Source organism: Aethina tumida, chromosome 3 (genome assembly GCF_024364675.1).
Source record: "Aethina tumida isolate Nest 87 chromosome 3, icAetTumi1.1, whole genome shotgun sequence".
NCBI lineage: Eukaryota > Metazoa > Arthropoda > Insecta > Coleoptera > Nitidulidae > Aethina > Aethina tumida.
The window spans coordinates 4,108,669-4,130,295 of NC_065437.1; the positions used below are offsets into that span (position 1 = coordinate 4,108,669).

Genomic DNA, 21,627 nt, shown 5'->3' on the forward strand with positions numbered 1-21,627 from the left:
TTATAATACTAATTTGTAAAAATGTACAAAAAATAGTAATGAGCTAAATTTCAGATATTTGTAATGTATGCAAAATTTCTCTTTTGTTTATTATTGAAACTATTATTCATTAAAAGTTATAAATAAAAAAGTGAGTAATAGTAGACAGTAAAACATGTTTCCTATCTTACTTTTTAAATTATTTATACTGTATGTAAGATATTCATTCATCACTTTTCTACAGAACATGCATAACTTTTTATCCAGGTTAGGGTGTGCTTAATGGCAAAATAATTATTCAATAGGTTTTGGTTTTGGGCCAAGAAATGTGTTATTAAGTGACTCTATAAATATTATTGCTTTACAATTTAAAAAAACTTAAAATCGTACAAAAAATACAAATTTTATGAGGGTGTCCCGCTTTCAAATGGGCCACACTGTATATAATATAATGAATATTTGCTGTTAATATAAAAGTGACAACGTTGGAAATAAATTACAAAAGAACATTTGAATCTTAAAGTGCGCATGGGATTCTTTATATCATTCTAAAGTTCCAAATTACCATAATAATATATTAAGACCTTAAAAAACAATAGAACTTAAGTTTAAATTAAACTTCATAAATAAAAAAATGACAAATGGCAACGTTGCAATTGAATAGGTTTTCTATGGCAATTGAACGTAGAGCTTAAGGATTGAACTTCCCCACCTCAAAATAGTGTACAGGATTGTTAACTCTTTATTTACATGTTTATACATTATTTATTAGCACAACACAGTGATTTAATTGAAATACCGTATATAACATATGATACAGTTTCCTTCTTCCAAAGTATTGACATCTCAGTCAGCTGATCTGTCAAAAGTGGCTGTCATTAAATTAATAACAATTGATTCGTCCTTAATATGTATAATTAAGATAAACTCCAATCAAACGTATTACTAAAATGTCCAATTAAACAGTCGCAAACATGAATTTGCATCAAATAGTCAGCGGTGCCTGCAACGCTGGCGACAAATGCTTCGCAGTTGGATCCGTGGAAGGTGTACCGTTCACAGTAATTATACTATATTGCCTCGTTCGCAAACAATTTAAACAAACCTAAACAACATTGCAGGCGTACGCCGCAGGATGCAACATCGTAATATTGGCGTCCACGTTCGAAAGGGTGCAGATTATCCCTGGAGCAGTGCACGATTACATTCGTATTAGTTCAGTGGATTGTTCCAGTGATACAGGCAAGATTGCTGCTGCTTACGATAATACCGTGTGTATTTATGAGCCCACACCTCTAATTCACAATAATTCAACACATGTAAGTATTTTACTTGCATTTTACAATGTTCGTCTGGTTATTTTTGTAACGTGCAGGGAGGGCATGTAATAATGTACTGTATTTTATAAGTACCCACTTATTACCTGGTTTCCCTAATGTTGGACAACACTGTAAGTTATTATCGAATAATATTTGTGTTTATTGTGAATTACAGTGCTTGGATGAGGTAAAAATTACATACAAAGGCAGTCCGTATAAACTTGTAAATTTATCTAATAAGGTATAGTTTTGTTTGGTAAATGTGTGGGTTGGTTTTAAATAACTAATTTTACATGAATTAATAAATTATTAAAGCAACAGAAATCATTTCGCTTCTTCATATGCAGTGTACATTTTATTTTCCACAGGTATTAATGTAAAAAGGCCTATTTCACAATGTCCTTTAATTAAAAATGGTATTTACTTGCGAGAGTGTACTTGATAACCGTTCAAACCTTCACCAGCCCCATATTTAATGAGGTTTCTGTTTAGGGTCTGGACTACAGATGGGTTCAAACAGGCACCCTGAAAACCGACTCCCCAATTCGTGCCCTGAGCTGGAACTTGGAGGGCACCCGTCTGCTGACCGCCGGCACCCACGTCCAACTGTGGCACCTGAAGACGCAGGTCGAAGACGAGGAACCGGCTGTCACATTCACTTTAGGTGGAGAGAACACCGACCAGGACTTGGGTGACGAACCAGACAAACCACAAGGTAATTCAATGGGTAAATTTTACATTTTTGTCTATCTAAACCGTTACAGAACAAGAACAAACTCAGTGGCAATGTGTGTGGAAAGCTAACACTGCTATTCCTGTGCAACACTTGGCGTTCAGTCCTGATGGCACACTCTTTGCGACCTGTGGTGAGAATGATAGGTTGGTCAAAATCTGGTACGAGAACAAACACTGTAAGTATTATGTCTACCTTTTTGGCTCTGCAGTCTTAAACAATTCTTTTTAGTTATATTTACGTCAAAAAGCCACGATGGGGCTGTCGATTTGGAGTATGGATTCGTTTATATTGCTCACCCCAGAGCTGTCACACATTTATCATGGAGAACAACTAGTAAATATATGCCAAAGTATGTTTTAAATGTGTATAATAAAGTAAATCTGTCATACAATTTTATCAGGGATGTTGAATCATTATAGAAATTCAATTCACTCTCATTTAAGTCAAGATTCTGCCTTTCAAGCACATATTTAGTTATTCAAAGCTTTATATTTCGTCTTTTAGAGGTTAAGGACAAGTTAGGTTAGGTTAGGTTGGTGTCAGTAGATTTGTCAAATTCGAAACAAAATGATTCATTTGAAGAAAATCTCTTCAATTACTAAAAGTTTTAAGTTATGATGTCCTACATATTCACCCACTTTAAATTTTTCAAGAAAATAATATGGACACTTTCTAGTTATGAACATTGATCATTCTTCAGTGACTTCTAACAAATAATTTTAATGTAATTTCAAAGTTTTCCAGGTCAATGATTTATAAACCCATAAAATAGACATTTTTCTGGAAATTTTAAATAAAAATACTTTTAGAGGCTAAGGACAAATTAGGTTAGGTTAGGTTGATGACAGTAGATTTGTCAAATTTGAAAACAAATGATTAATTTGAAGAAAATCTATTAAACTACAAACCTTTAACCTTTGATGTCCTACAACTTCGTCTACTTTTAATTTTTCAGGAAAAAATTATGAACATTCATCATTCTTCAGTGAGTTCATACAAAGTTATTTTAATGTATTATTAAAGTTTTCAAGGTTTTCAATGATTTATGAACTCATTAAATAGAAAGTTTTCTGGAAATTTTAAATAAAAATACTTTTAGAAGCTAGGAACAAGTTAGGTTAGGTTAGGTTGGTGTCAGTAAATTTGTCAAATTCGAAACAAAATGATTAACTTGAAGAAAATCTCCAACTACAAAAATCTTTAAGTTTTGAAGTCCTACATCTTCATCTACTTCAAGAAAAAAATATGGACACTTCTATGAACATTAATCATTCTTCAGTGAGTTCATATAAAGTTCTAACAAACTATTCTAATATATTATCTAAGTTTTCCAGGTCAATGATTTATGAGCTCATTAAATAGAAATTTTTCTGGAAATTTTAAATAAGAATACTTTTAGAGGTTAGATTGGGTTAATGTACCCAACTACAAAATTTTTTAAGCTTCACAAAAGTCGACAATTAAAATATTAATTATTAGTGGATTTGACCATTATATATAAATAACTTCTAATTCAACATCCCTGCATTTTATTATGTTTTGTAATATGATAATTAAGGTTTAATTTAACTTAAATTCTTTTAGGGGGTCAGTCTCAAACATGCTGGTGACGTCCTGCAAGGACAACATATGTCGCCTGTGGGTGGAGACGGTGTTGCCGGAAGACGGACTGGTGAACCTGTCGCAGCTCGATCCGCAGGCCCACCACCCGAAATTCCGGACCCACCGTCACAAGCACCGGTTCATGCAGCGGCTGAAGCACATGAAGTAAGTATGGGTTGTGGCGTTTTGGGTGTGGGGTTAAAACCGGTAATCTTTTTAAGAACTTGTTTTCACATCAGAAGACACGCGAAGAACCAGGCCCAAGGTTTTGCGGGTCCCTCGCCGCCCATTCCCACTTTACCATCCACTTATAGTGTGCATGATTTTCATTCTTATGGCTACCATGGAACCGGTAAGCTTTATATTGGGCTACTCTTACTTAAATGGACTCTGTATTTACCTATGGTCCACTTAAGAAAGCCTCCAGTCATCATTTATAATTTAAAAATACGTAATGAATTATTTTAGGAGTTACACCAGGACTCCACTTTCACTTGGCGGCGTCGGTGAATGCCGAAACTGACATACCCCTGGTGCCAAGCATCAGCTACTGCAACCCTAAGCCAGCTTTCGTCCTTCACTGGTTGGACAACAAAGAAATGCAGTTTAACTTACAAGCCGAACTGTTTTTGGAAGAATTTGCGAGGTAAATCCAATAACAAATTTAGGAGGCCCAAAATTGATGATTAATTTGATCATTTTAAGGCCCGTGGTCGAAAATCCCGAGTCGGAAGATGAGCCACTGATGGAATCATCCAGTGGTACAGACGGCGTGGACGCAAGAATTGAAAATTTCCTCAGAGATTGGCACCACAGTCCCGATTTACTCTTCAGTATTCACCCAGTTGATGGAAGCTTCTTAATTTGGTACCTCCCGTTTATTCACATTATGTTTAGTGTTTTTACTAGTTAGTTTTCAGGGTGGTTGAATGGTTAGACGAATACCATCCAGGTTCTTTCAGACAAGCCCAGGTTTCATTCTCGACTCGCATTCCTTCCGCGTTCCCCCTGGGCGACTCCATGAGCATGTCGACCACTGTGAGTCTTTACAGTACCACACCTTTACTCAAACATCTGGTCAAAGATGTAATTAACAGAGATATCTGCAATCGAGAACCGTGCAATTTAGCCAGCGTTAAAGAGGAGGACGAGACCAAGTCCGAACAGGAGCAGCCTCATCAGGAGGAGCAGAACGACACGTCGCCGGCCGTTTCTTTGGTCACCAAACACGATAACGGCACGTTGAACTTGTGGCAGATCACGTTCGCGGACAAGAGCAAGTTCAGTCAGGTGCTGAGCATCGGACACAGGAGCAGAGCTTCTGGCCACAGGTTCAGAGTCAACGACATCACGTGCCATCCAGTTTTGCCCTTGTTGCTCACCACCAGCCACCACAACATCGTCGACCAGAACAAGTGCCAAAGCCAAACAGTAAATCACCTTACACTAAACTAAAATATACATTGTTACATCGTATTAATTTTCAGGGCTTTTGCAGCGAGTTAATCCTGTGGAAGGTAGACGCAGTGGGTCCCTTGTCGAAGTCTGGTGGCATATGCGAGTTGGCTAGGATTAGCTCTCCTGAACCTTCAGCTTTCAGCAACGTGGCTTGGATACCGACGCTTCTCCCTTCAACGACCCTTGGCAACCTGTCGAATTCCCCCAGTGCTTGCTTCGTCGCCTCAGACGGGCAATGCCTCAGAGTTTACCAGGCTGTAATAGACGCCAGGACGCTGCTGGCGGACTTGTCCTTTAAAGAGAACAGAAGGAACGACGACAACGAGAGTGAGTCCGACTTGTCTTCAATCAATCAGGAAAGTCTTCTGGAGAACATCAACATTGTTTCCCAGCAAAGCACCTCCAGGCCGGGGTGTATAATACAACTAGAGACTATTTCCGAGGCGATTCAATGGCAGAACACCACCTTCCTTCACGTGTATCAGGAACAATTAATCACCGGTAACCGTAGTTCCCCCATTAACATAAGTGGGCACGATGCCATGGTGGATTTACAACAACAGGCGATATTTGAGGAGCCTTTCTATATAGTTCTGTTAGATTGCACTGAGCAGAACACAATAATACACATGTGGAAGCTGGTCATTGCTTCATCAGATTCGGAGCTGGCTCTGACTGGAAGTCAGATGTACGTCCCAGATTGCATGTTGGTTCAGGACCAGGAAGACTTGTCAAGGAAAAATAGTATGGAGTCGTTGCACATTAAACAGGCTAAAGTCAGCCCCCACATTAATATTGGAGTGACCAGAGAAGTGAAACAGGTAAGTCAAGGAAGAAACTTCATTTATGACATTGACTTATTGACAATTTTCAGATTTTACCCATTCCGGATGGCGTTGAAATTGTGCACGCAGCCCCAGCCGCCGGTCACCTAAGCTCAGCTTCAATCTACCCGGCATGTTTGGCGCCGTATTGTTTCGCCACCGCCTGCAGCGACGGCATAATCCGCTTCTGGACCGTATCCACGAACACCACCCAGATCAAGTCCTTAAGTCACTTGCTGTTGGAGGAAGACGGCGAGATTGTGAACAAAGGGAAAGTATGGACCGAATGGAACATGGTCAAGGAGTCGGCCATAGAAATCGAGGGCCAAGTGCTGAATATAAGCGTCGCCTACTCTGGCAGACTTGCCTGTGCTTATAAATACGGCAAGAGTTTCACCAGACCGAATAAAAACGATCACGATTCCAGGTACATAAATTTGTGCGTGGCTATTTACGAGTGCGAGTCGACCGGGGGCACCGAATGGATCTTGGAAGATATTATACACTTGAAGAACATCCATTTGCCTCGCATAGATATTGGACGTCACTTAGACTTGAGTTACTTGTACGACTCCAAGACGTTGAAGAAGAAGCAAAGGATCAACGAGGTGCTGCACACCTTCTCTGGGGATGACAGACAAACTAGTCTTGCAACTGAGCCCAACATTAAACCCACACTTTTAGCCGTGCCCAGCTTCACCACCTTACAGTCGTTGAGGAAGTCCATTTCGGAAATGGGCAACATCTGTCCTTTAACACAGAAACATATAGTCCAACTTGATTGGGTGTCCAACGAGGACGGGTCCCACATCTTAACCGTGGCATGTGGAAGCAAAATTATGCTCTACACTCCCCTATCCACGGATTTGGCCCAAGCCAACGTTAAGGCCATGAAAGAGTCGATGAACAACGCAAGACCCATCTTGAGAAAAGCCAGTTCCTTGGCCCAACCCATGTTCGTGGACGACTTCAAGTGGATGACTCTAAGAAAGATTGAGCTCCAAACAGCCGACGGCCTCCCAGCCCTACCAATGCAAATCAGCTGGGTAAGAGACGGCATCCTCGTCGTCGGTATGGACTCGGAAATGCACGTGTACACCCAGTGGAAGCCGCAGAACCAATCGATTCAACAGGTGGACGTCACCGAACACGACGGCAGACGAGACATGGACTTCAGGACGCTGACGCAAGAAAACCAAAGGAAACTGGCCGCCATTCCCACCTTGGGAAGGATCAGCTCCGTGAACCTTCAAATTTTAGACAGGAAGCGAACGAAGGAGGCCAACATTGATTACATGCCCGATTATGGACTTTTTGAAGCTTCCAGGATCGCCTGCCCGGTCCTGCCTCAGTACCACCCCAAACAACTGATGGAGCTGTTGAATTCGGGCAAGATACGTTGGGTCAAAGCCATTTTAACTCACTTGGTTAAGTGCATTGGAGGTAATCAAGAACAGTTGGAGGATATGCAAGGTTGGGCAAGGGCAAGAACTTTGTCCGTTAGTTACCCGGCCGGTAGCCCAGAACATAGAGCCAGCATTGGAGAAATCGCCCTAGACTACGACGAGATTAATAACATTCCTCCACTTCCACTTTGGACCCTCCTGGCTGCCGACAAAGAGCAGTCAGCCTCGCAGGAAGAGAAGAAGGACTACAACGAGCTGTTCGACAACAACATCACCATGGAGGAGTCCTTGGACACTTTATTAGAAGACCAAGAAGTGAGCAGATTGGAAAGACGTCCGTCAGAGCGAAACATCGGCCTGACCCACTTCACCCCCAAGCAGGGCAGACTCCTTTCCAGATTGTTGACGCACATGCACTTGCCAGGACTTTCCAGTTTGGACCAGATGCACTTGTTGGCCCTCGCTGACACCGTGTCCACCTGCAACATAGACCTGGCCGAAAGGTTCGCCATTGACGCCGCCAAGTCGGCCATGGCCAAGGAGAACCTCATCGGACAAGGCGAGCAGGTCATCACGGACAGTTTGGACGATTGCGGCCTCAGGTTCCTCCTCGCTATGAAACACTACAGCTATCTGCTTAGGTAAGTTCCAACCACAGATAAAAATCTCGTGGCTAATTGTTTGTTTCAGATGTTTGCCATTAGCGCAAAGGTCGCAATTCCAAAAGAACGGCGTCGGCATGAACAACCTGGCCTGGGCCTACCACTCGGAAAGTCAGGAGGAGCTGCTAAATCTAATCCCCAGCTACGCCAAAGGCGAACCGACGTGGACGCAGCTGCGTGAGCTGGGCGTCGGCTGGTGGATCCGGAATCAAAACCTGCTCAGGCAGTGCGTGCAAGTGCTGGCGAAGGCCGCCTACCAATCCAAACAAGACCCAATGGACGCCGCCCTGTACTACCTGGCGATGAACAAGAAGAACTTGCTGTGGGGCTTGTACAGGTCGAAGCGTGACGAACGCATGACGGAGTTCTTCTCGCACAACTTCGCTGAGGACCGTTGGAGGAAGGCGGCCCTGAAGAACGCTTACGCCCTTCTGGGTAAGCAGAGGTTCGAACACGCCGCCGCCTTCTTCCTTCTGGCTGGTAACCTTAAAGACGCGGTGGAAATTTGCCTGAACAGGCTGCAGGACTTCCAGCTGGCTATTATAATCGTGCGTCTGTATGAAGGTGACGAAGACTACCTTAAGAAGCTGCTCTACGAACACATATTGGGTTGTGACCCGAACGGCGAGAACCAAGACATGACCAGAGCTCATCCAGATCCGTTTCTGCGCTCCATGGCTTTGTGGACGCTGAAGCAGCACCAGGCGGCGCTCAGCACGCTTCTGATAGGCAACGCCGGCACCCAACATCCGGCCCACGAGGAAGAGGCTAGGGAAACCAAGGAGGCGGACCCCAATGTTTTCAATTTCTACGTCTATCTGCGCACGCACCCGCTGCTAGTGCGGCAACACTTGGCCAACTACGGGAAGAGGAAGGTGTGGCTACCCGGTGGTAAGCAGGTGGTCGTTGAGGACTCCATAACTCCCCTAGAGAGGCAGTTGTACTTTGCTACGGCCCACGGCCACTTCAGGGCCGGTTGTCCGGCTTTGGCTTTGGAGGTCTTGTCCAAGTTGCCCTACGTTGTTTCGGAGAAGAACAACACACCAGGTCAGTATTTATTGCTTAATTTCTTTGTATATTACTTTTGAGTTTCCAGTGGTTTCCCCCAAAGAACTGAAGAAAGGCGAGGACGTTAAAGAAGAAATATCAACTGGGATATTGTCGTGGGATCAGCCGAAGGAGCCCGAAAAGGCGACCGACTTTGATTGGGGCACCACCACCACCGACTTCAGAGTTAAAACCGACGACTTTGAATTGAAGTGGAGTGACGACGAGGGCGAGAAATCGGACAGTTCCGAAGACGGACTGAAAATGAAAATTGGTGGCAACGACAAAGAGGAGGAGGAAGTCATCGAAGAGGACGAAGAAGATGCGGAGGAAAAAGTCGATATAATGGCACAACAATTGAAATTCGTCGCTTGTCTTAAGATTTTAATGGAAGAACTGTCGACGTTGGCTACAGGCTTTGAAGTTGATGGTAAGTTCGTCTTGATGTCTTCATCCATTTAGTTTTGTTTATGACATTTGATATCACCCTGTTCTTTAAAGGAATTTCAGGCTCACGGTTCAAATTTGGTTCCAATCTGCTTCAACAACAGTACAGTAATCAACAAGTAGCATGTATGATGATATTGTTGTGTTGATTTATATGTTGTGTTACTTGTTGCTGGTACTAACCTAAAGTACATCTACTAAATTCTAAATTGTTTGCAAAAACTCATTAATCTATATAAAAATACTGATATGAATACACAAATATGTGTAGTAGTTGACTCACTAACTACACTATCTTACAAATTTCAAAAGAAGTTGAAACTCGTGACAAATTAGCAGTCATTTCTTATGCAACCTTGCTCATTGAATAAAAAAATGCTTTTGAATGGATTTTAATGTATTGGTTATCCATATTTTGAGAAAAGGTTAGGTTAGGTTAGGTTAGGTTAGGCTTGGTTAGGTTAAGTTGGCTATCAAAACTGACAGTTTGAGACATTTGTTTAACTTTGAAATGTTTAATGTAGTTTTCTAAGTAGAAATTTATCAAAATATAATTTGAAAATTTAAAGATTTATGGATTTTGTATCACAAAATATGGAGTACTCCGGAAACTATTAATTAACAAGATAATCAACATTAAAAAGAACATAAGAAATGCCTGCCCAATGTCCTGGGTCAAAATTATTGTAAACTAGTGCTACTATGACCGTAATACTTAATGGAATTGATTTTATTTTATTTCTTACATGCATGGTCTCCAGAAGGACTGAATTTTCTTTTATTTAACTCCAATTAGTCATAAAATGGCCTAAACTTATGTAAAAAACTCACAGGTGGCCAGCTACGCTACCAACTCTACATCTGGCTGGAGAAAGAAGTGGAGGCCTTAAGAGAACTATGCAACTACGTCACAACCGAGGCGACCGAACCGTCCGACCTGGAGCAAAGCCCGGAGCCGGAGAGCACGGAAGTGAGCAACGCCAAGCCCACCCTGCATGAAATTTTAATACAAGAAAAGTTGGACTTCGAGGCTAAGGTCCAAAGGGCGGCCAAAAGGAAACGATGGCTCAGAGCGAACGAAACGCTGCTGAGGACGTTGCTGAGCTACTGTTCGTTACACGGAGCCACTGGCGGCCTGGCTTCGGTCAGGATGGAGCTGGTGTTGCTGCTGCAGGAGTTGCAGCAGGAGAAAACGAATCAGCAGTTACTCAGCCCCTTGCCCTTCCCTACTAGTCTGCCGTTGTTGGCTGCCAGCGTGGCTAGTTGTAAAACGGTCGTGGCCGACCCCATCAGATACCTCCAGTGTCTGACGCAGGATATGCTGCAAACTGTACGTGTAAACACCTTGTATTTGTGTACATTAAATTTGACTGTAATGATTGTTGTAGATGGTGGAGCTGCCACAGCCCAGCACGTCACAAAGCCAGTTAATAGTCCTGAGGGACCTGGCAGTTGCTCTGTCCGCCTGCATTTATCAATCACTATGTGATTCCGACACCTTCAAAAGCAACCTACAAGACTCACAAGTAAGTACACATCATGACCATCATGTTGGTGCCAATTATTATTGGGTTATTTTAATTTTAGGAACTGTGCTCCACTCACCTGGTGGGCAGGAGGCGCAGAATGTCGGTGAGCGAAGGACAACAAATAATAACTTTGCCCCAAAAGTGGCCGGGCGTCACCAGCTTGCGCTCACTATTGGCCAGGGAAAAGGACGAGGACACGCCCCGTTTGACTGTGATGTTGTGCGAGGCGTTCACCGCCACCTACTTGGCGCTGCTGTTGTACGGCCTTGCCACCTGCGACTGCGTCATACTGTTCCACGTTACCGGACACGCCTTCAACCAGGAAGTGTGGGGGAAGTATGTCCCTAATTAAATTTTAGTAGCTTTCGTAGCTTACTTTTGTGATTAATTCAGGTTGTTCGGCGGAGGGATAAAGAAGCTGTTACGCACGGCAAGTTTGAGTGGTGGCAACACTAACGTGCCCCTGAACCCACCCTCCGGCACTCCCACGGAAGAAACCAGCGGTCCCACGCAGTGGCTCAACAAGCAAAGGGTCAAACTAAACACCAAACTTTTAGGACATCAGCCCTCTTTAATGAAGGAAGACAAGCCGACGTACAGGGAGCAATTTGTCCCACCCGAAATGAGCATACTTGCCTTCTTACTGCAAAAAGTAATTGGTACCAATGTTAATGATAAATTAGTAATGATTTTATTTGTTTGTAGCCTGAAGGTGGAACGTACTGCGACGAAGTTGAGAGCGAGAACGAAGACAGCGAAGATGAGGACGTGTTTGATGTTCCCACAACAACAAAAACTGTCAACAACGAACACTCAGACCCCAACTCATACTCGTGGTTGGTGTTGAAGCTGGCCACCGTAAAAATGGTCCAAACACGGATACACGACTTTTTGGCCGTAAGTTTTGTTTGTTTATTTATGTGTGTCTGTTTTAAAGTGTAATTAATTCTAGGTGGCAAGTTTAGAATTGTCAGAACTTCCAGTAGCCAGCCCGCTGATCCACATCGCTTTGCGTAAGCTATCCCTGTGGCAGGACAACCTCAGAAGGGAGCTGGACTGCAGACAAGCTCCGCCGGAGTACATCCCCGGATGTTTCGTGGAGAACACCACGACCGGACCGGCCATCCAAAAATACAGGCAACTTCTGGAGCCACACAACACACCGTTCACCAACAAAAGCTCCGCCAGCTCGGCCCGTTTCCTGTGGACCTATCTGGTGCACCAGGAGCCCGTGCAAGACATCTTCATCAGAGCGGTCTTCGGCAAGAGGAGGTCTCTGAGCGTGATAGACGAGGTGATACCGCACCCCGAACCCGCCATCGAACCCGTACGAATCATCCACAAGGAACAAGACTCGATCGCCGCCTTCAGCTTGAACCAGGTGAACAACGGTCAGATCGTGGTGGCGACGCCGCGCGAGCTTCAGGAGATGGAGATCTCCTTGCTGTTGGAGCTGCCCGCTTGGCTCGAGGACGAGTGCGAACTGGACATACTGAATTTGAACAAGGAGGTGCTCGACCCGACCGTGCCGCCGTTCCTCGTCATCCAGAGTACGGGCGATAAAGAGAAGACGACGCAGCCTGGTAGTCCGCAGTCTGGCATTGCGGGACAAAGCGGACGCGGCACCAGCGTGGTGAGTTTTTGTTGTCGAATTGGATGTGGAGAGGGTTGATTTTGACGCGTGGTAAACGATTGGATTCTTAGGTTTTCCATTGTTTTATTTGACAAATTGATTTGTCAAGGTACGAGACATTGTATATTGTATAAATTGCACATTTTTATCAATTTTTATTAATAACCCGTGACATTTAACACTTATTTTAGTTGTAAACTTGCTCACAGAAACTCAAGGTGAGAAAGTAAAACGGTTTTAAAGATTTGCTCAGATTATTTAGTTCAAAATATTTTGGTTTCCTCCAAAGGTTTCAAGATTCAAATTAAAGAAAATTGAATTTCTTATATCACTATGTGATTTCTAATTTAACACATTTATTAATATAGTATATAATAAATTCATTTAGATTTAAATCTATTAAAAATCAACAATTTTTGAATGAATTAGGCAATTTATCAATTTTTGAGTTTTTTTTTAACATTTGAGTTTATTTTCAGATGTAAAAATTAAAAACAAGATAACAGAAACATGGGAAAATAATAAATTTCTGTATTTTTATATTGATTTTTAAAACATATTCAGATTTAAACTGATTTTGATCCAGAAATAAGTATTTCATTAGAAATATATTGGGATTCAATATCTAATTAAGGTATCTAACCAAAAAATGTTTTTTCTTCGAGTAATTTATAGTTGAATCGAATTTTTATCAGAAATATTGCTAAAAACTTCCTCAAAATGTTAATAAATTATAAAAATACTCAGACGATTATAATATTTTTTTTCGAGCAAGAATTAGGTAATCTAACAATTTTTGAAAGCTTTTTTAACATTTGACTTCATTTTCAGATGTAAAAATTAAAAACAGGAACATGGGAAAATAATAAATCTCTGTATTTTTACATAAATCTTTAAATATAATTTATATAATCTAAAAAATGTGTTAATAAAGTATATAAGAAATTGAATTACTTGATAGTTGAAATATAATATCTATAATTAGATATAAACATCAGCAACAAACATAATATCCTAAAGTAGATGACGAAATCTACCAATATCTTTAAAACTTTTTTATTTTCGAAGAAATGTTGTGCGTTGAAAATCTTGTAAATAAATATATCATTGTTTAAGTGTGTTAAATACCTTGACAATTAATTTGCCAAGTTACGTACAATTTAATAATATACTAACACAAGTTTGTTTTTTGTATTGATCACTGGATTAAGGGTAAAAGTAGATTTTAATAATTGACGTTAAATAATATTACTTTTTACTAATTAAATCCTGGGTAAAAGGATTTAAATATTTTTAAATAAATTATTTATCTGGCATCTGTCCCTCAATAATCAATTGATTCCTCAGGTGTTTTGACTTTAATTTGATGTCTTGGGTCTCCTGTCGGATGGACTAATTAATTGAGATTTAAAATAAATCAATTAACTTAACTTTTTACTTGTTTTTAGTAATTATTTGTCTTAACATTAGAGGCTCCACATGTTGGATTTTGTCCTTAATGTATATGAAACTCATTTGGCATCGTAATTTTGATTTCAAGGACTAAACTTATGTAAACCACTGTAGTTGCTGAAGGTTCTACGAAGGTGACAAGTACTTAATTAATAATAGGTACAAGAAAAAGTGATTTACGTTCTTGATACTGAAGAAAACATCGGCTTCAATTTTGACTTTATCAAATTAAACCATTTTCTATGTCAAAAATTGTGATAATATTCACGTGGAGAAATGTCTGGACTATATGGTGGATGAGGTATAGCTCCCATTTTAATATTGAGTTTGATTTGGGTCTCCAAGGCGTTGCCATAAGTAGGACAACTTTTCTATTAGCTGTTCTTGGTGGTCACCCACTAATGTCTTCCCCAGCTTGAATTAGAATAATGTTCAGATTTACCAGCTTTAACCCATTGTTCACAAATGATTAATCAAAAACGTAAATTACTTTTTCCTGCATCTAATATTATTGTTTAATAAACATGTTCCTCTAGTCAATTCAACATAATTTTCTTATTATAATCAAGTATGAACAATTTAACCATGGTGACCATAAATTATGTACTACTGCCGTCCAAATTACGGGTGTATTTGTAAAAATTTGGGTGTATATGTCTGTAGATGAAGGGGTTAAGCTTCCCAGGCTGTCATGATGCCAATTTTGTCCACCTCGTTCTGCTTCGGTCGGCGCACATGCTTCGACCGGTGTGTGTCTTAACACTGCTCTTCTCTTATTAGTGCTTCCGTGTGTTTTGACCGTTGTCCCCTTTATTTTTATTATTTTTTGTTTACTGACTTAATTAACTGGATGTGCCTGAAATAATTAGACATACTTTCACCGAAAACGACTAAAAATACAACGTTAACTAACTTTTATGTCGGATTCGATAAAAGTATGTCTGATAATGGTTTTCCGAAGACTGTGAAGTGGTGCATGTCACGTAAAACTTAGTGTGATGTAGGTGTTAATATTAGGCTTTGTGTCGTCTAAAAAATGCTAGATGTAGGTCTTTTAGTGTACGGGAAATGTGAACAAATAAATTAATAATTGTTGTTGCTCCCTGTGCACATTAAGTTTTTATTTATGCCCAGTTTAGTAGATTATGAACAAACAAATAGTCACTAATTATGTGTGTTCACGCATGTTTAATTCTTATATTTTTAGAGAGATTATAAATCATTTTGTGTTCGCAGATTCTTAAGCATAAAGTTGACGGTGTCAGGAGGATAACTTCCCATCCGTTGCTGCCGTTATGTAAGTACATAAATCTCAACTTCCACCAAGTCCTAATTTTAAATATTGTATATGAATATTTTTGAATAAGTATATATAGAAAATTAAATTGAAGTAATATTTTTCTAAACCATTATTAAATATATTTTGTAATATTGGCATTTAAACTATAAATAATTTTCTTAATTATGTCATTCTTTATTATTTAATTATAAAAATGTTAAATAAGACATATTCAAAACATTTAATTTGAAATTAAAATATTATATTTTAATTCAAAAGTACTTTTTTTAATTTGAATTGAATACATTAGTTTTTTTTAATTATATTATTAATTAAAGAACACTGTTGCTTAAATTCTGTTTACTTTTCAAAACATTCAAGATTTTGGATTGAAATTTAAAATTTAAATATTAGATTTGAAATTGAAATTTTGAATATTCTATTAATTAAAAAAAAATATATTTTTCTTAATTTTTATTAATCTATTTCTATTTAATTTCAAAATTTTCAAATAAGTTTTAAAGTTTTGATTTGAAAATTTAAATAAGAAATTCAAATTTTAAATTTTAAATTTTAAATATTAAATTTAAAATTGAAATTTTTAATTTTCTATTTAAATGATAAAAATTTGTGTTAATTACTTCATTATTAAGTAACACTAAATATAATTTGCAATCATTAAATATAATTTTTATTAATCTATTTTTGGTTAATTCTAAAATTCAAAATTTCAATATTTTGAATTGAAAATTTAATTAAAAAATCCAAAATTTAAATTCTAAATATTAAATTTTAAATTGAAATTTTTAATTTTCTACTTAAATTATAAAAATTTTTGTTAATTACTTCATTATTAAGTAACATTAAATATAATTTTTAATAATCTCTTTCTGGTTAATTCTAAAATTCAAAATTTAAATTAATTTAAAATTTAATTTAATTTAAAATTTTATATTAATCAATGTTTCAGGATTTTGAATTGAAAATTTAGATTAAAAATTCAAAATTTATTTTTTAAATATTAAGAAAGAAAATAAATTGGTAAAAATATAAGATTTTAAAATGAAATTTTGTTTAAATTTTAAATATTAAAAAACAAAATATTTTTTTTCTTTATTATATCATTTTTAAGAAATACTTATATAATATATTAATATATTTCTAATAAATTTCTGAATTCAAAGATATTTTATTCCAATCTAAATTAATAAATATTTAATTTGTATTTCATTTTTTTTATTTTCCTCATTAAAAACCTCAAATATTATTATTATTATCCCCAAATTCAATAAAACCAATAGTTACTAAATTGTCAATCCAAAATTTAAATATTGGATTTAAATTTAAAGTTAGCATGTATACAAAAATAACATTAGTATTATTTTAAATAATTAATTATTAAAAAACTCATTCATTATTTAATTTCTAAAATCAAAAATTCAAAATTCTGAAATCTAGATTTGAATTTAGAATTTGACTAAGAAAATTAATTTTCTCAAATATTATCAATTTTTTATCTAATTGTACTCAAATTTTTTATTTAATTTTATGAATTTCGATATAAAAAAATAAAAATCGTCAATTAATCATATTAATTAAATAAGCATGTAAGAAAAATAAGAAAAAATATACGTAAAATCAACTTCCAAAGTATTTTATTTAATTATTTTACCATTTTTTATAAACAAATTATTCCTATTTTGTGTCTTTCAGACTTAACGGGAGGCACCGATGGTTCAGTCCACCTGTACGAATGGGGCCACGAACACCCCGTGGCGATACCGCGTCCGCCCGGCACCTACGCCAAGGTGACGAGGGTGCGATTCTCGCAGCACGGCAACAAGTTCGGCGTCGCCGACTCCGATGGCAACTTGAGTCTGTTCCAGGTCGGCCTCAGCGCCAACGCGACCCGACCGTTCTTTGTAATACATCCCCGTCATGCGTGTCGTATTTAACAATTGTAATAAGACCTCCCTGTTCCAGACGCTGCAGTGCCACAACAAGGGCATCAGCGACTTCGTGTTCCTCGGCTCGTGCAGCCTGCTGGCCACCGCCGGCCACAGTTCCGAGAGCAAGAACGTGTGCATCTGGGACTCGATACTGCCGCACGGCAAGGCGCTGGTGGTGGCGTTCACGTGCCACGACCAGGGCTCGAGCAGTCTGGTGTTCGCGCCCCAGCACCAGGTGCTGATATCGGCCGGCAAGAAGGGTGACGTGTGTCTGATCGACGTGCGGGCCCTGTCGATACGGCACAAGTTCCAGGCGCACGAGAGTGCCGTCAAGTGCATCGCCATTGATCCGCACGAGGATTACTTCGCCACCGGTTCGGCTGATGGTGATATCAAGGTGGGTTGTTTGGTGACAATGGAAGGATTTAAGCCAGTAAATCAATTTGATATTTAAATCCATGAAACATATATTTAGGAACTTAACATAAAATTTTATGGTACAATTAAAGTTTTATAATGAACGGGGGCCCCAATTTGGGGTTTCTCCGAACAAAACAGAAAAAACTGACAGTTATCCTTAAATGTCGATCATTTAATATCTCTAACTGTTTCAGATATATTACTGAAAACTTCTTCTTAGCAAATTTTTGTTTTTTCAAAGCTTTACCAGACTTTTACTAAAGATTTAACAAATATCTTTGTTCATAAATATCCAGTATATATTAAATAATGTATAAATATTTATTTCCATATTTATTTGTTATAATTTTATGATAATTAACTGAAAAATGATATTTTTTGATATTAATTTTAAATTTGTAAATATTTCTTGAATATTTCTAAAGATTTAACAAATATTTCTATTAAATAAATAATAAAAAATTCTCTTCCCGATTTTTTTTATATTAAATTTTAGTTTTATAAATGTTTTTTAAATATTTACTAAAGATTTAACAAATATTTCTGTTCATAAATATTCAGTACAGATTAAATAACGTATTAATATTTATTTCCATTCAAATTTGTTATAATTTTATATGATAATTAACTGAAAAATTATATTTTTGATATTAATTTTAATTTTGTAAATAATTCTTGAATATTTCTAAAAATTTAACAAATATTTTTATTAAGTAAATAATAAAATATTCTTTTTCTGATTTTTTTGTAGTAATTTTTAGTTTTATAGATATTTCTTAAATATTTACTAAAAATTTAACAAATTTTTCTGTTAATAAATATCCAGTACAGATTAAATAATGTATAAATATTTATTTCCATTCAAATTTGTTATAATTTTATATGATAATTAACTGAAAAATTATATTTTTCATATCGATTTTAATTTTGTAAATATTTCTTGAATATTTCTAATGATTTAACAAATATTTCTATTAAGAAAATAATAAAAAATTCTTTTTCTGATTTTTTATGTTAATTTTTAGTTTTAAAAATGTTTCTTAAAGATTTAACAAATATTTCTGTTCATAAATATCCAGTACAGAATAAATAATGTATAAATATTTATTTCTATTCAAATTTGTTATAATTTTATAACATCATTAACTGAAAAATTATATTTTTGTTATTAATTTTAATTTAATTTTAATTTTGTGAATATTTCTTAAATATTGTGTCTTAAAATAATTGTAAATGTCTTAAAATAATTATAAATCAAATTATATACAATTTTTCATTTATGATAAGGACAAAAATTACATTTTAAAATTAGAAAAAGATTTTTTTGTATTGCTTTTTCAAAAAAAACATAAAAGATTATTTTTTGATATTTTAAATAAAAGTTTATTTTTGATTTTCATTTGAAATAAGAACATGTTTAATGTAGATTTTTAAAAATTATTAATCTTACTCGAAATTTGTCAAAGGTCAGTTTTTGTTGATATCTTCGAAACGATACTTCAGTACAAATTTCTTGTAAACGGTCTTAGAATGATTTTACATTAATATATGAGTTGCAACAAAAATACAACTTGTATATCAATTTTATCTTATGCTTTTGTAAATAAAGCTGTTTATTTAATGATAATATAAGTGTAAAACTCTATTGATTATATTCATAAATTGTTTATAAAAGGAATATTTTATTGTGAAATTTCAAAATTACATAACAAAACACGTCATCTGAGAATTTTAATTATTTTAAGATAGTACATATCTCGCAAATTTGATTCTTATTATTGGAATATTTCTAATCGGAAAATTTAACAAAATAATTTGCTTCAGATTTGGGGAGTGACGGTCCCGAGCGTGCTTCTGGCCCTCCCGGCCGAACACTCCAAGAGCAGCTTCTTCAAGAACATCGGGTCGGGTGTGACGCAGCTGCACATCGACTCGCACGGCAGATTGTTTTCGTGCGGCGCCGACGGCAGCATGAAAGTCAGGCAGCTGCCCGACAGAGAAACCCTTCTCAACCACCATAGTAAATAAGTGATTGTAAAGCTTGTCGTTTCCTCTTAACACTATTCCTCTTTAATAAGCATAAATCTTTTTAATGAACAGTGCAGTATAATATATTCAAAATGTTTAATTATTAACATAACTGATTATTGTGTAAAAATGATTGTCTTACTAATTAACCACATATTGTTGTATGTAATATAAAATATACCAAATATATTTAATCCTATTGTACTTTATAAAATTTAATAATATTAATATATTATATTATGCATTGTTGCTAATTTAATTAAATTGTTCAATATTTTTATAGTTTGTTATTCAATTGACTGTTCCGCATTGTATTATGTTTATTTGTTGATAACTAATATAAATCTAAAATATGCAATAACCTTGTAAATGTGATTTGTAGTATTTTAGAAATAGTACCATGTAATTTTAATTGTAATGTTATATGTATAATAAATTATGTCAAAGGTTACTTTGTTTTGTTTTGATTATAATATATATATTTAATATTTATATTAAGCCTTTAGATTATGAAAGAAACTGTGAGCTAATATGATATGCTTAATTACAAATATCGCAGTTAATTGATAAAATTTAAGTCAAGATGTTATGCTATTTATATTTTCCCACTTTATTTGAAAATATTTACGTTTCTTGGCACTATTTGAGAATATTTTTAATATATATTTTTTGTAGGGTGTATATTAATTTATTGAATAATTCACTTCTAGTGAGAAGAACAAGGAAATAATAATTAATACGAAAAATAAAAATGGTAAGTATGAAACAACAGACTTTTTAGAGAATACAATAACAAAACGTCCAAATAAGAAACCAACGACTTTTATAAACTAATTGAAAGTATCAATAAAAGAAATAAACTAAATAGTAAAACAGTAAATCGTCAGTAATTTTAATATTTTAATTGATTAACATTTAATAATATTAACGAATATTTCTATTAAATAAACAATAAAATATTGTCCATTTTTTAGTTTTTTAAATTATACTTGTAAATTAATTCCAAAATTAAGTGAACTGAATATGGTCATAGTCTTGTTATTAATTATTTTTAGAAATTAATAATTCAATTTTATTTCTTTTAAATTAATTATAATTTTATTCTAAAATTTACTGAAAAATTATAGTTTTGACATTAATTTTACAAATTAAAATTTTAAATATATATATTTAAAAAAAAAGTATTATAATAAAGATTAAATAATAGATATATATTTATTTCTATTAAATTAATTATAATTTTGTCCCAAAATATATTTTTGACATTATTTTATAATTAATTATTCAATTTCATAAATGTTCATAAATATTTGTTATAATCAAGAGTAATTAATAGATAAATATTTTAATTTCTTAAATATTCATACATATTCATTATAATAAAGATTAAACAATTCTATAGAATATTTAAAAAATAATAATTTTAATTATTTAATAGATAAATACCTATTTATATTAATTTAATTATAACTTTATTCCATATATATTTAATAAAAAGTAATTGACGGAATATTATCTAAAATAAAACTGATTTAATATTAAATGTTGACTTAATTTATCTACTCACTTCCTACGTACTTACATACGTGAATTTGTTCATGTATTTAATAATTGCAATCAGATACTGCTTAATTTAGATATTAAAAAACAATAATGCAACATCATGACTTGAATTGCCGATAACACGAAAGTGCGCTTGCGTCAGTTTCCAGTGGATCGATTTTTCAACATTTAGAATGCGTTTAACTACTACATGACCGTTTGATTATTGCAATATTGCGGTGAGTTTTCGGCCAAATGTCATCACAGCAAATCGCCTCAATGTCCATAAATTTTGTAAACAAACCAACAGTTCCT

The 21,627-nt window shown here is 35.8% G+C and overlaps 1 protein-coding gene across 8 annotated transcripts; it reads left to right on the plus strand.

Annotated features, from left to right (window-relative positions):
* The first annotated feature begins 774 nt into the window (after positions 1-774).
* Positions 775-20,221, plus strand: LOC109605537 (dmX-like protein 2). 8 transcript variants are annotated; one of them, XM_049965336.1, is made up of 26 exons: positions 775-1,040; positions 1,101-1,298; positions 1,791-2,013; positions 2,063-2,209; positions 2,263-2,383; positions 3,619-3,801; positions 3,858-3,988; positions 4,105-4,282; positions 4,342-4,503; positions 4,557-5,067; positions 5,124-5,915; positions 5,969-7,965; positions 8,015-9,033; positions 9,083-9,463; positions 9,535-9,606; positions 10,314-10,810; positions 10,869-11,006; positions 11,068-11,345; positions 11,403-11,661; positions 11,715-11,906; positions 11,962-12,642; positions 14,758-14,841; positions 15,331-15,391; positions 17,087-17,295; positions 17,342-17,719; positions 19,567-20,221. In XM_049965336.1, exons 1-26 carry the CDS (start codon positions 954-956, stop codon positions 19,768-19,770), a joined length of 9,183 nt encoding a protein of 3,060 aa, XP_049821293.1. In that variant the 5' UTR covers positions 775-953; the 3' UTR covers positions 19,771-20,221. The 8 variants fall into 8 exon arrangements, with proteins under 8 accessions (XP_049821293.1, XP_049821295.1, XP_049821296.1 ...); XM_049965338.1 differs by having other exon boundaries at positions 3,876-3,988; XM_049965337.1 differs by having other exon boundaries at positions 779-1,040; positions 17,357-17,719.
* Positions 20,222-21,627: the final 1,406 nt, after the last annotated feature.